This window comes from Rhinolophus sinicus, linkage group LG11, assembly GCF_036562045.2.
Source record: "Rhinolophus sinicus isolate RSC01 linkage group LG11, ASM3656204v1, whole genome shotgun sequence".
In the NCBI taxonomy this organism is placed as follows: domain Eukaryota; kingdom Metazoa; phylum Chordata; class Mammalia; order Chiroptera; family Rhinolophidae; genus Rhinolophus; species Rhinolophus sinicus.
The window spans coordinates 25664348-25677189 of NC_133760.1; the positions used below are offsets into that span (position 1 = coordinate 25664348).

The window sequence follows — 12842 nt, forward strand, 5'->3', positions numbered from 1 at the left end:
TCCCCTATCTGAGTTACTTGTTGGGTTCTGGTCACAATTTCACTACTTCCTGGCATGTGACTTAGGGCAAGTTACTACATCTCTCTTCTTCGGTTTATTCTTCTACGAAATGAAATTATTCTAGAGCCTAATTTCCAGGGTTGTTCTGGACATTATAATTATGAAAAATTTAGCACAGTACCCGGAATATGATGAGAATACACTACCATTAATGTCTTCTGATTTTATTATTGTCATCATCTTTAAGGTGATTATAATTGTATTGAAGTAGAGAGTAGGCCGGGGTCAACCAAAAGCAGTTGCAGGGACAATTTTCTTTTTAAAGTTCCTTTCCTTCCCCCAGACTTTACCCGTTTATGGTCAGGTAAAATTATTAGTACAATAAATCAACAGTTTGATGAAATCCAGGGTATTTTGCTGCAAAATTGTGACAAGTTCGATATAAACCAACATAGTCTGAATAACTAATCAACATCCAAATACATCCACATTGATCAGAATTGAGGCTTTATTTTTGCACAATGATAAGAACTAAAACTTAATTCTAAGCACATGTAGTTAAAATTTGTAGAGAAGGATATCGTTCGCAAAACACTCAATATTTACCAAAAAAAAAAAAAAAGATATTTGAAGAACAGAGCATACTTAGAATTGTTTGCTTTTAAAAAGCCCATTTTTCCCCAAGCCTAAAATTTGTAATTTCATATCAAGCAATGAAGTGATCTTACACAATCAATTTAAACAATTAAATGGAATAGTATTTGACAGAATAGAAAATTGCATAGATGTGTAACTCCAAATCAGCGTGACATAAATCCAATTTTCAACTTCCAAAGAGAGATTGCCCCTAATAGACTTAAATATATGATTACTGAAATACGTATAAGTATATAACGTATGTAAAAAAATTAACATATATAACATATATAATGTCTCTCTTCAATTTCATAAAGATAGGCAGGGTACTGAAGCAAGGAAAAAGTAGACATTTTTCTTTTTCTATTTTCTTTTCTCATATAATCTGCTGCTTTTGTTCTGCCTTAGGATTACTTATTCAAATTGGAAATTATAATGTAATGCTGGGAGTGTAAATTGACCAAATATGCTACTTTTCAAGTCTTGACTAGGAACTTGACCAAAAAACAGGGGTCAGGGGCGCTTGAGGAAAAAAGAGTTAATCAGAATCTGAGACATTTATGTTCTGATGTGACAGACAAGATATACTTGTAAGTCCCACCAGAAGATGGAGCAACTCAAAAAAAAAAAGATAGTGGGCTAACAAGTTATATGACCAGGATGGAACAGATTGAGCGTCAGACTAAAAAGTTTTGGGATTATATAGTACCTAGAATCTCTGATTTAGAGACTTCTCATCAATCAAATATACACAAAACTCTCAAGAGAAGGTTGCATTTTTTGGCTGTTGTATTTTTAACACAGACCTGGTCTATAAAAGTGAGAGGGACTAGGAAAGAGAGAAGGATTTGATAGTCCATTTTGCAGAAGCCACTTACACAGTGTGCACATAGCTGGGTCATTATTGTATGATCCTCCGTGACCCAGGAAGGGCAAAATCACAATGAAATATGGTAGCAAATTGGCTGACTCTTGTATTCCTAAAAACAATTTGACTTATTCTTGGGAACCATCAGCCTATAAATCATGACCCATCTTTCTTGGAAGACGCATTTGAGAAGGGTCTACTAAGGAATGATAAACTCACATATGTACCTCTTGCTGCTACGACAGACCTCGTCACTCCATTTGCCCTGAGCTGACTGGGAGAACAGGGCACAGTTTTCCCGCTTGCCACCATTAGGCTGTGCACGGTCCCAGTTGAGGAAGGAGATGGCAACTCCATTGACATCGACAAACTTGCCTTCTGTGACCATGTCATTGATCCCCAGCCAAAAGTCATTAACCCCTGGCAGGCTCCTTTTACCATAGTCTCGAAGGGCGTTGATCTCCTCAGAGTTTCTGGGGATAACCAGGGTCCCTCCCTTGGAAATGCAGTCTTCATTGGCTTCATGGAAGTGCTTCAAGCCTTCAGAAGCAAGGTAGCATTTCTTGTGAACTTTTGTGCCTCGGAGACAGACTGTAAAGATGCGACATTTGACATAGTAAGATGCTTTTTGAGTATAATATGTCCAGGACTGGACCTGGCAAATAGCAAGACGTATTTGTGGAATGAATGATGTGTGATGATGATGATACATTAACACTGATTGGAGAGTTAACATTGTGTGTGTCTGACCCTGTGCCAAGCTCTTTGCATAAATGAACTTATACCATAATGACAACAATCCCATGAAGTGGAATTTTACCACTGCCATCTTCACATATCAGGGTTTTGAGGCTTAGAGAAGTTATTTGTAACAACTTAGCATATAAAACTGTCCTTTACATGGCATGCAAGATGACAACTCTCCACACCCAGGTCTGTCCCACCCTCCAAACATGGCCTTTAGCCTCATGCTGTTTTGATATACACAGGCTTCTTAGTTTGTGTAAATCCACTATGTGCTGAATTGCCTTGAGACATTTGGAACTGGAATGGGATTTCATAATTATGAAAAACTAAACTCTGAGGTTGCATATGGAGAGATAAGGTTTTTATTATGCAGATAACTCAGCCCTGGCAATATGGTTTAGGTTATCCAGAATATATTTACTAGCTGTGTAAACCTTGAACACATTACTTCGTTTCTCTGTGCCTCAGTTTCCTCGTCTGTCAAGTGAGGATAATCATAACGGCACGTGTCTCATAAATGGTTAGAGGATTAATGTGTTAATGTTTATAAAGTATTTATAGTGCCTGATTGTGAGTAAAGGGTTAACAAAACTTTTCCCCCTTCGGCCTACTCATTTGTCCTTCCTTTAACCTTCTAATTCTGTTCCCTTGGAAACCTGATAAAGGGAATATGTCACCAGTGTTACTACGCATCATTGCTTATGGTAAAAATGACCTTGAATTGGTAACCTACGGCTGGTCTGGGAGTTATAAATACTTTGATGGAAAGCCATAACTTCAGCTTTCCCTGAAGGCTGTAACTCTTGTAATTGGGAGGTCTCTTGTGGAACACTCACAGCTCTGTTTTTGGAGTTGCCTACAGAATACTGATTCCTGGGCTCTTTCTGAGCCCATCCAGTGTGGCTCTCATTTCCTCATCCTTGAGAGCCAAGGAGAGTAGCTCCTGGACAATAGTGTGCACAGCTTCATAGGCTGCTGGGAGCTCTACTCAAGAAAAGAGGAATGCCTGATGCTTCCCTCTGTTGGCAAACTGTAGTTCTAACCAATGTCCTTCTATGTGTAATCGATGTGTGTGGCAGGAGTGAATCCTGTGACCCTATGTTTAGTAAACATCTAATGAATGCTAATTATCTAAGCTTGTTAATGCTTGCTTCAATTCTGTGCCATTGTCTGTAAGAGAAGACTTATGAGCAGACTTTTAAAAGGTATTATCGAAATGGCTATTTTTATTTCCATACCACCCATATATAGGAGAAGGGAGTAAAAATCAATCTGATTTCCTTAAACAATCGTCTCCTCAGCATTTGGATCCTTTCTCCTACACATATCTCTGGCTTATCAATGTCTCTCTTAATAAGACATCACCTAGAACTTGACATGTACTCTAGCTATGGTTTGCATTGCTGGCAAATCACCATTTCTTTTTGAATCTCTTTTGAGACAAGGCCTCGATGAGAGGGGGCCTTACCTGTCTGCAGGGCCTGCATTTCCTTTAGGGCATTGACTTCTCTCCAGAGCTTTTCAACTTGAGTCTTCAGGTCTCCATTCTTTTCTGGGAATATTTTAAGGTGAGGTGGGGTAGGAGGAATGAAAAGTAGATGATTAAAATAAGATGAAAATAAAACAACCTAAAATAAATTTTGGAATCTACAATCTAAGGTGAGGGCGGTTTTGCTGAAATTGAGCCCAGTGTACATGAAATGTAATGCATGAAAATAAGTTGGTCAGGAAGATTCATCAGGGTTTGAGGGGGTAAGAAGACTAGCATGTCCGTCTTTGAGGTGGAGCCCCCATCTGTGTCTCCAGCTCAGTCCTGCGGGCGTCTCCTCATCAGGCTTCAGACTCCTTGACTGTCAGATGCATCCTACAGCAAGCTGTCTCATCTCAGGACCCTTTCCTTTGGGTTCCTTCTGCCTGGAACGTTCCTGTCCATCAGCTTATTGAGTTTAAACATCTCCTCTTCGGAGAAAACTTGTCTGATTAGCCTCTCTACATCAGCATCCCTCTGGCTAATCTCTTTCTTTGAACCTTTATTTTTCTTCACAGTACTGTCTCCAGTCTGTGATCATCTTACTTACTGTTATCTGTCTACCTGTCTATCTATGGTATTCCTGATGCTTTAACACAATGTTTGGCACATAATAGGTGCTCATACTGTTGGTTGAATGAATAAACAACATTCCAGAACTGTCTTAGATATTGACAGCTTGTGAGCTCTTCAAAGGCAGGGATAGTATAATAATAGTAATGCATAATAAATAATAAAAATAAAAAGTATCAAAAGCCACCATACACTGTGTGCCAGGAGCCTAATTATTTCTATATTCCTATGAGATAGACACTATTATCATCCTCATTTCACAGAAGAAGAAGTAGAGGCCCAGAAGCAGCATTAACCTGCAGAAGGTACCCAGAGAGTAAGGTGAAGAGTCGGGATTTGAACCTCATTGTCTCCAATTCTGTTCTGTTCCCATCCCGCCCATCTGCTTCTGCACAGTAATTGCCCTTACTGTTCATTCCCTAACACGTGGCCTCAGACAGAGAAGATGCTTAAAGCTTATTATGAAATGTCCCCACCTGCCTCTTTGTGGGAATGCCATATAGAGAATCTATGCTTTGTCCTGCATTGTTCAGGACAGTCCCAAATCCAAACATGCTAATTCACCATCCCCTTACACATGTGCTTTGCAAGCCAGGTATTTCCACATTTGGGTTAGGAAAATACCTTCAGGGGTGCGCAGGGGTGGCTTCCACCTTTGTTTCCCTTGACACTGCATGTCAATTCTCAAAGCATCCAATAGCTCAGCTCAGAAATACAGTAATCCAAGGATTTCCTCAATGGGACCGTTCCATCCAGAATAAATATAAGGGTACATTCAGAATGCAAAACCACTGGTTGTTAGGGGCCAGATTTGCAAAGACCTGAAGACTTGCTTTCAAGTTACAAATTGTCAACTCTATAAATATCATCCCCCATCCCTCTCAGCTTCCTGCTCCATTCTATTTGTTTATTTTAAAGAGATTTTTATTAAAATATAGCTAACATACAATATTATATTAGTTTCAGTTATATGCTATAGTTATTCAACAACTATATACCTAAAGAAGTGATCACCATGATAAGTCCCGCAACCATCTGACACCGTACCATGCTATCATAATATTATTGACTATATTTCCTATGCTGTACATTATATCCCCATGACGTATTTGTTTTATACCTGGAAGTTTGAACCTCATATTCCCCTTCACCTTTTCCACCCCTTTTTAGTTTTTCAATTACAGTTGACATTCAATATTATTTTGTGTTAATTTCAGGTGTACAGCATAGTGGTTAGACATTTATATAATCTAAGAAGTGATCCCCCTGACTAGTCTAGTACCCACCTGGCACTATACACAGTTATTACCATATTCTTGACTTATAGTCCCCGTGTTTTACTTTACATCCCCATGACTATTTTGTAACTATCAATTTGTATTTCTTAATCTTCACCTTTTTCACCCTGCCCCCAACCTCCCTCCCATCTGTCACCCCCATAAATCTAGTACCCCTGCTCCATTTTATTTAAATAAGTGGCCTCCCCAAGGAAGCTGTAAACACTGTAATTAATATAAAGACACATGAATTAATATTAGGGTCCTGGGAGATCATTACGGAAGTCATTGGCTTCTGCTTTTATCTTTTATGACAAATGTGGATGTGTTTTGTCTATAGTTAATACAGGGAACAACTATTTCACTGTAAAAATTATTATTATTTATTTATTGTTGGTTTCAGGTATACAAAACAATAGACATTTATACCCCTCACAAAGTGATAACCTCCCTCCCCCCGAAATTATTTTTATTCATTATTGCAGCACATAATGTTTTGAAACCTATGGAGTAAGTACCAGGGGAATTTTGTGTTTGGCGCTAAATCATTCAAGTGTCATTTTGAGTTTTTTAAAAAGGCTCCCTTTTATTTTATTGTGTTCTCCAAAAATAGATACAAAATAGAAATATGAAAATAACTCCCAGAAGAAATGGCCAGTTAAACAAATCAAAAATACCTCTGCCTCATCAACAATCATAGAAATCCAAATTTTAAAAAAAAAATGTTTTTTGTTCTTTTGTTGGCAAGGCTTACACTGCTGGTTTGATTTTAGGTTATCAAAGTGTGTGGGAACGGGCACTCTCCTACACTGAAGATGAGAGCATGGATTGGTGCTATCATTTTGAGAGACAATTAGAAAGTGTGATTAACCTACAGTTTTGTGTCTAGAAATGTATCATAACACCCTAGCATAGGGATCAATAGATACTCTTTCAGTAGACATGGTACTTCGAATTTTGCATTTTGGTCTTTTCCTGGGTGAGTAGTATATGGTACGTACTCTCTTCTGATGCTGGGCAGCGGCAATGAGCTGCAGGTCCCAGTCAGGCACTGGATCACGAGGGTAAACAAATGATACTCTACAGGGTAGCCAGTGTTTTTTAAATATTGTGTTACGAGCACATTTAAGGTAGGTTAGACTAAGCTATGATGTTCGGTAGGTGAGGCGTATAAAATGCACACTTACAACTTGCAATATTTTCACTTTATGATGGGTTTATCAGGATGTAACCCCACTGTAAGTCAAGGGGCATCTGTATACACAGCAGTTCACAGAGGCATGAGATAAAAAAGACATGGATTAGAAACGAGGCAGAAGTTCACCAAGAGAGAACAGATTAAATAAGTCATGATCCAGCCACACAGTGGAATATTATGCAGCTGATAAAAGGACTGAGGTATACCTGGTGTTGATATCTTTCCAAGATTTAATAGATGAAATAAATTAATTTACCTGCCAGCTATTTGGTATAGCCAATTCTTATTTTGTTGAAAGCATCAATTTTAAAATGTGCATTTAAAAAAATGGGACTATTATCTCCCAACAGTTAATAGTGGGTGATTCTGCAGAGAGGATTGGGAATGAGAAAATGGCTTTCACGTTAGATTTCATAAAGTATTATTTGCAGGTACTTAAAACATTTTAGGTGTGTGAGAGGGTGGAGGAAAGAAATGTTCTGCAAATCTAGCCTTACTACTTCACTTGGGAGGGTGATATTTAAGATGTGTATCCAGTCATTAAAAAAAAAAAAGTGTGTGTGTGTGTGTGTGTGTGTGTGTGTGTGTGTGTGAAGGGGCAGGGGGAAGCGCTCTATGACCTGTACTGCAATTATTTCAGCAACAAGCACACATACACACTCACATATTCATACCCCTCCCCACATCCCTGTTGGGTGGTCACCACTTTGCCACTCCCTGAGCGTGGTGAGGAGATGCTGGCAACAAAAATACGCCACGTCACCCAGTACCTTCTCTCTCCTCCTTCCCCTGCCCTCATCTTCAGCAATATACTTTATTATATGAGACATATTTTAATCTTTCATTAAAAGAGGTAACAGGGCACTATAAGATTGTATAAGGGAAAAAGTTTCCACTTAAGAAACCTTGCATCAGATCTAAATTGTATAAACAAAATCCCTTAGAAAAACACACTTTATAATCATCAAAACACAACACAAGACAAGACCCCTTTTTCATCCCTCAGCCATTCGTGTTGTGTGAAATCAAGACTAACTTTGTTGGTATCTTTTGTGTGTGTGTGTTTTGTTACTAATCAGGGAAGGAAAATTGGTAAGGAAATAGTATCATAATATTTACCTGAAATGTCCTGACATGAAAGTGACTCAGAGAATGAGATAAAATATTAGCCTGTGTCTTTCTCTTTCTTCCTTTCTCGCTCTCGCTCTCGCTCTCGCTGTCCCTCTCTCCCTCTCTCTTTCTTTTCCTTCCTTTCCTTCCTTCCTTCCTTCGTGTGTTTTTCTAGGACCCATCAACTCCAAGTCAAGTAGTTGTTTCAATCTAGTTGTGGAGGGCGCAACTCACAGTGGCTCATGCGGGGATCGAACCGGCAACCTTGTTGTTAAGAGCACCGCGCATTCACCAACTGAGCTAACCGGCTGCCCAGCCTGTGTCTTTCTTGATGCTTTTTCCTTTTGCATTGGCTTGAGCATGTTGCAAATAAATTGCTTACATCTTTGTTCTTTGCAACATTTCTTTGCAACATTTTACCTCTTAGCCTAATTGAAGCCACCCAACCTTTGAGATTGCTTGGAGATTCAATTTTGCATTAAAATATCTTCAAACTCTGTTTGGCTTCACATATTGAAATATTTTAAAGTTAAAGAGAGGTTTACTTTTTCTATGGCATGAAAAGCTTTAATATATAGTATAGACTGTCCTTATAATGCAAGGGTTATGAAAATATACCTCCTTGATAACCAGTGACAAAACACACAGAAGTCACATTTACCAATAGCTCTATCCTCTACAACGCACTGAATGAGATTATAGTTATCTTAAAATTATCTTTGAATAGAGTTACACAATCTCTACGAATGAAACAGTGTACTCTACTTGTTAGTAGGTCCTGCTGGACCCCTCATTTGTAATACCAGATGTCCATATAGCCAGGTGACTACCTCTAAAGAACAATCTACGTATCTATCCCCACCTGGCAAAGGCTATTTAATATAGAAGGTGTTCAATTTTTTTTTTAACATTACAAGAGCTTTTTTTCCCTGTAAAAAAGAAAAAACCCTATCACACAATTCTTTTAAATATCAAACACTCCAGAGAATTAAAAGGTCACTCAGTCCCCTGAAATGCCATACCCACATGATAGTGTGGTAGTGTCACCAGGGACCGTCTCCTGGAGAAGGCTGGAAACCGGCATCCCCTCCCCACACTGAGCAAGCCTAGCATTTTGCTGGACTAAGAAGCCCCATTACCTTTCACTCGGCGTTTGCTGTGCTTCCTGGCTTTGAATTTGGACGTGTGGCTGGTGGTCTGGTCCAGGAGTAAGGTGATAACCAGGACGTAAATTACAAGTCCACTTTTTGCCATGGCTCTTGGGAAAGTCTGATGGCCGCAGTGCCAGCTCCTATGAAGTAGCTAAGGGACAAGTAGACTACACAGCCACATCGTGCCCTGGCATCCCAGGGCCAGCTTTATAGAAGTGAGCTGGGAGGTTGGCCGCAGTCCTGCTGACGAAATGTTTGAATGACTCTGCTGGCCACAGCATAAGGTGGCCCTTTGTTCTCATGCCCTCATGTCAGACTTTTCTTTTTTAATATTTCTGCTACATTTCCTAAGTTGACTTACTTGCCTTTTCAAGGTGTATCAGCGTTAACTAAGGGACGAAGGGTTTTGCCTGCTTTTATTTCTTTAGAACAATTTTTTTTAAGAAGTTCAGGATGCTTGGGGTCTCTATGAAGACACTCTTATTTAATTAAGTCTTTCATTCGGAGCTTTGGAGTTCACGTAATATTCTGGGAAACGTACTTAATTCAGGTTTCAGGGAAAAAAAGGATCAAGAAAACCTGACCCAGAAATAGGAAAGTTACTTTGTGTGTGTGTGTGTGTGTGTGTGTGTGAGAGAGAGAGAGAGAGAGAGAGAGAGAGAGAGAGAGAGATGCCACAGCACCACCTGTGTGTCTATACCACTCGTGTGTCTACACAGCCCAAGTGGAGCTTGGGAATGGTTTGCTCATAGACAGTAATGAGATGGCCGAAGTGGATATTCCACGATAAAGTATAAGGATTTGTTAAGGTTTTGTGGATCCATCAAGACTGACATTGTTAAAGTGAACAGAAAATTAAGACAGTTAATTATTTCCATAAGAATTAATGTAAAATATCAACTATAGTTATCTCATGGAGGATCCCCACTACCCAATACATTTTTTTCTTTGAAACTACCCCAAACACTTAAATAACACTTTCAAGTGAAATATAGAAATAGCAGAGAACTAGAATGGAAGACTTAGTGTAACTGTTCTTACCTTAACCATGAGCTTGAAGGACAAGTACTAGGGGCCAGATAGGCTTTTGTATCAAAAGCGAGGGACTTCCATACAGCTGGGACCAAGATGGAGTGAGTTGGACCTCAGGGAAAGAGCTCTATGGACTGACTCCATCCACATTGTTACCCGGATGACCAGGTGCCGATGGAGGTCAGGACTAGCAGATTTTTTAATTTTTTTATTTTTATTTTATTTTATTTTTTGAGACAATACAGGAAGAATCAAGGGGTGATTGATTCCTTCTGAATCTTAGTCAGAAAAACCACAGTCTACTCCACCTTCATTTCTTCCCTGCTAAAGCCAGTTTGTAACCTACCCACATATTTACACCACCGTAAGTCCACTAATGTAGGGAAGCCTGACATAATTTAGCAATGTAGGTGTGAAATTAAAAAAGAAAACTATTTTACTCATTATTCAAATGCCTTATACTGATATGGTGAACCTATGAGTAGGCATTTGAGAGTGTTGGGGAAACAAGCTGAGCTGGGTTCACATTCTACCTCCCCCCACATATCAGTTGTGTGACCTTGGGCAAGTCTCTTCTTATCTTAATAATGGGGCTAGGAACGCTTACCTTATAGGGCTGTTAGGAAGATTAAATAGGATAATGGTTATTAGCACTTAGCACAATGTCCAGTGCTTAGTAATAATGATGATGATGATGACAACAACAGTAGTATCTGTAATAACCTTACCATTATGAGTATGTACAATTTATGGAACACCAGCTCTTTTTAGTGTTCATAGCAAGCCTATGGATAAGTAGTCTCTCAATTTTATAAATGATTGAAACTGAGCCTCAGAAAAGTTAAGTGGATTTGTTCAACATTACTCAGATCCCAAGGGTAGGAGTAGAAATTAAAATCTAGTTTCGATTGACCTCAGAAGACCTCTTTTTTGACCTGGGCTGTGAAAAATGTGCTTTGATTTGAATAGGGCGAAGGATCAATGCTTTATGATTGATCTTACAATTGATCACAAATGCTTTCTGCCAGCTTCTCAGATCCTTTACCCTTGAGACGAGAGTCCAAGCTACAGAATACTGGTAGAAAGCCAATGATTTCTCTTGGATCTTCGATCTGTGCTATGTTTAAACTGGACTTACAAGAACTAGGTGTCTCTTTTTCTTCAAAATAAATCTATATTGTTTTCAAACTCTTTTTTTCTTTCCAGGAAAGCTTCTGACAGGTTTTGGATCTGTTTTCTTTCTTGTAGCCAGATCTCAAAGCCCATGCTTTTTTTTTTTTTTTTTCTTCTTCAAATTAATAAACTACTTTTTAGAGCAGTTTTAGATTTATAGAAAAATCGAGCAGAAAGTACAGAGGGCTCTCATACCCCTGATCCCTGTCCCACACCTCCCTCCAGTTTCTCCTATGCATATTATTAACATCTTGCATTTGTGTGGTATGTTTGTTATAATGATGAATGATTATTGATACATTAACTAAAGTCTATAGTTTACATTAGGGTTCACTCTTTGTGTTGCACAGTTCTGTGAGTTTTGTATGAATGAATGAATGAATGAATGAATGAATACATAAATAAATGTCATGTACCCAGCTTATAGTAGCTTACAGAATAGTTTCACTGAAGCCCACAATTTTTGTTCTAATAAAATATCTGAAAATTCATCTCTTCCTCACCTCTGTTGCCTGGCAGTCTTCAGATTCTCTCCTGGCTGCTCTAATCTCTACACTCTCTCACTAGGTGATTGGATTCCTTCTCATGGCTTCAAATTCTGTCTGGGACTTTCCCACACTTACCTCTCAATTTGGATCTCCTTTTTCAGACGCATTATTTCCCATTGCCCATGTGATAATTCCAGCTGGATGTCTCAGAGACATATCAAAATCATGATGGTTAAAATTAATTCTGGATTCCTCCCCCATTAATGTCCCATGAATTTGGAAAAGCCCCTTTCCTCCTGAGTCTTCCCTCTCCCAGTTAATGTCTCCACATCCACTCAGTGGGCCAAATCCAAAACCTGACAGTCATCTTTGAGCACCAATGCCTTTAATCGAATTGTCCCTCCTCATGACCTTGTCAACAGCTAGAACTGTGGTTCCTACCTCCACATGCATTGTTCCTCTCGGATGCCAGCCTCCCTTCCTAAGTCACCAAGAGCGCTTGTCCTCATCCAGCTCATCCCAGCTCCTGCCACACTCAAATGAATGTTTGAGTGACTAATGTGATTGTCACCGTCCTACTTAAAACTCACCAAATCTTTCCATTGTACTTAAAATGAAGCCCATACTTCTTATCATGGTCTCTGAGGCCCTCTTATCTGGTAAGACCTTACCGGGTTCTTCCTGGTGATTTTCTCCAGTTGCAGAGAACTTTTGCCAACTTTGAGTCACATTGAATTCTCTCCTTCCACCCCCACTGTGCCTTTCCACATGCTTTCTCTCTATCACTTTACCCTACCCCTTCCCAAACTTGAACTCTCGGTGTATGTCCAAATTCATGCCATTCTGTATGTGACTGATTCCCTCTCATCCTCCAGTCTGAACTCAATTATCACCTTCTCAGACATGCCTTTTCTATCTGAATAATCCAGAGAGGTCCTACTCTGTTTTCTTTATCAAAGTATCAAAGTACCCTGCTTCCTTTGTAGCACTTACCACAATTTGGTATTCGTTTAAAAATGTATTCACTCAATTGATTTCCTTGCTGGATGTCAGACTCTGGC

General features: G+C 39.2%; 1 protein-coding gene across 1 annotated transcript; it reads right to left on the reverse strand.

Annotated features, from left to right (window-relative positions):
- Positions 1-309: 309 nt before the first annotated feature.
- On the reverse strand, positions 310-9279 carry CLEC3A (C-type lectin domain family 3 member A). The gene is made up of 3 exons (XM_019753832.2): positions 9077-9279; positions 3720-3803; positions 310-2095 (listed from the first exon to the last, which is right to left on the reverse strand). Exons 1-3 carry the CDS (start codon positions 9189-9191, stop codon positions 1704-1706), a joined length of 591 nt encoding a protein of 196 aa, XP_019609391.2. The 5' UTR covers positions 9192-9279; the 3' UTR covers positions 310-1703.
- Positions 9280-12842: the final 3563 nt, after the last annotated feature.

Bases quoted from the DNA above. Each gene is read 5' to 3' on its own strand.
- CLEC3A (XM_019753832.2), bottom strand. From the start codon at position 9,191: ATGGCAAAAAGTGGACTTGTAATTTACGTCCTGGTTATCACCTTACTC. The intron at 3,804-9,076 runs GTAATGGGGCTT...AAATATTCCCAG, and splicing joins CAGCAAACGCCGAGTGAAAG to AAAAGAATGGAGACCTGAAG. The intron at 2,096-3,719 runs GTAAGGCCCCCT...GCATCTTTACAG, and splicing joins AATGCAGGCCCTGCAGACAG to TCTGTCTCCGAGGCACAAAA.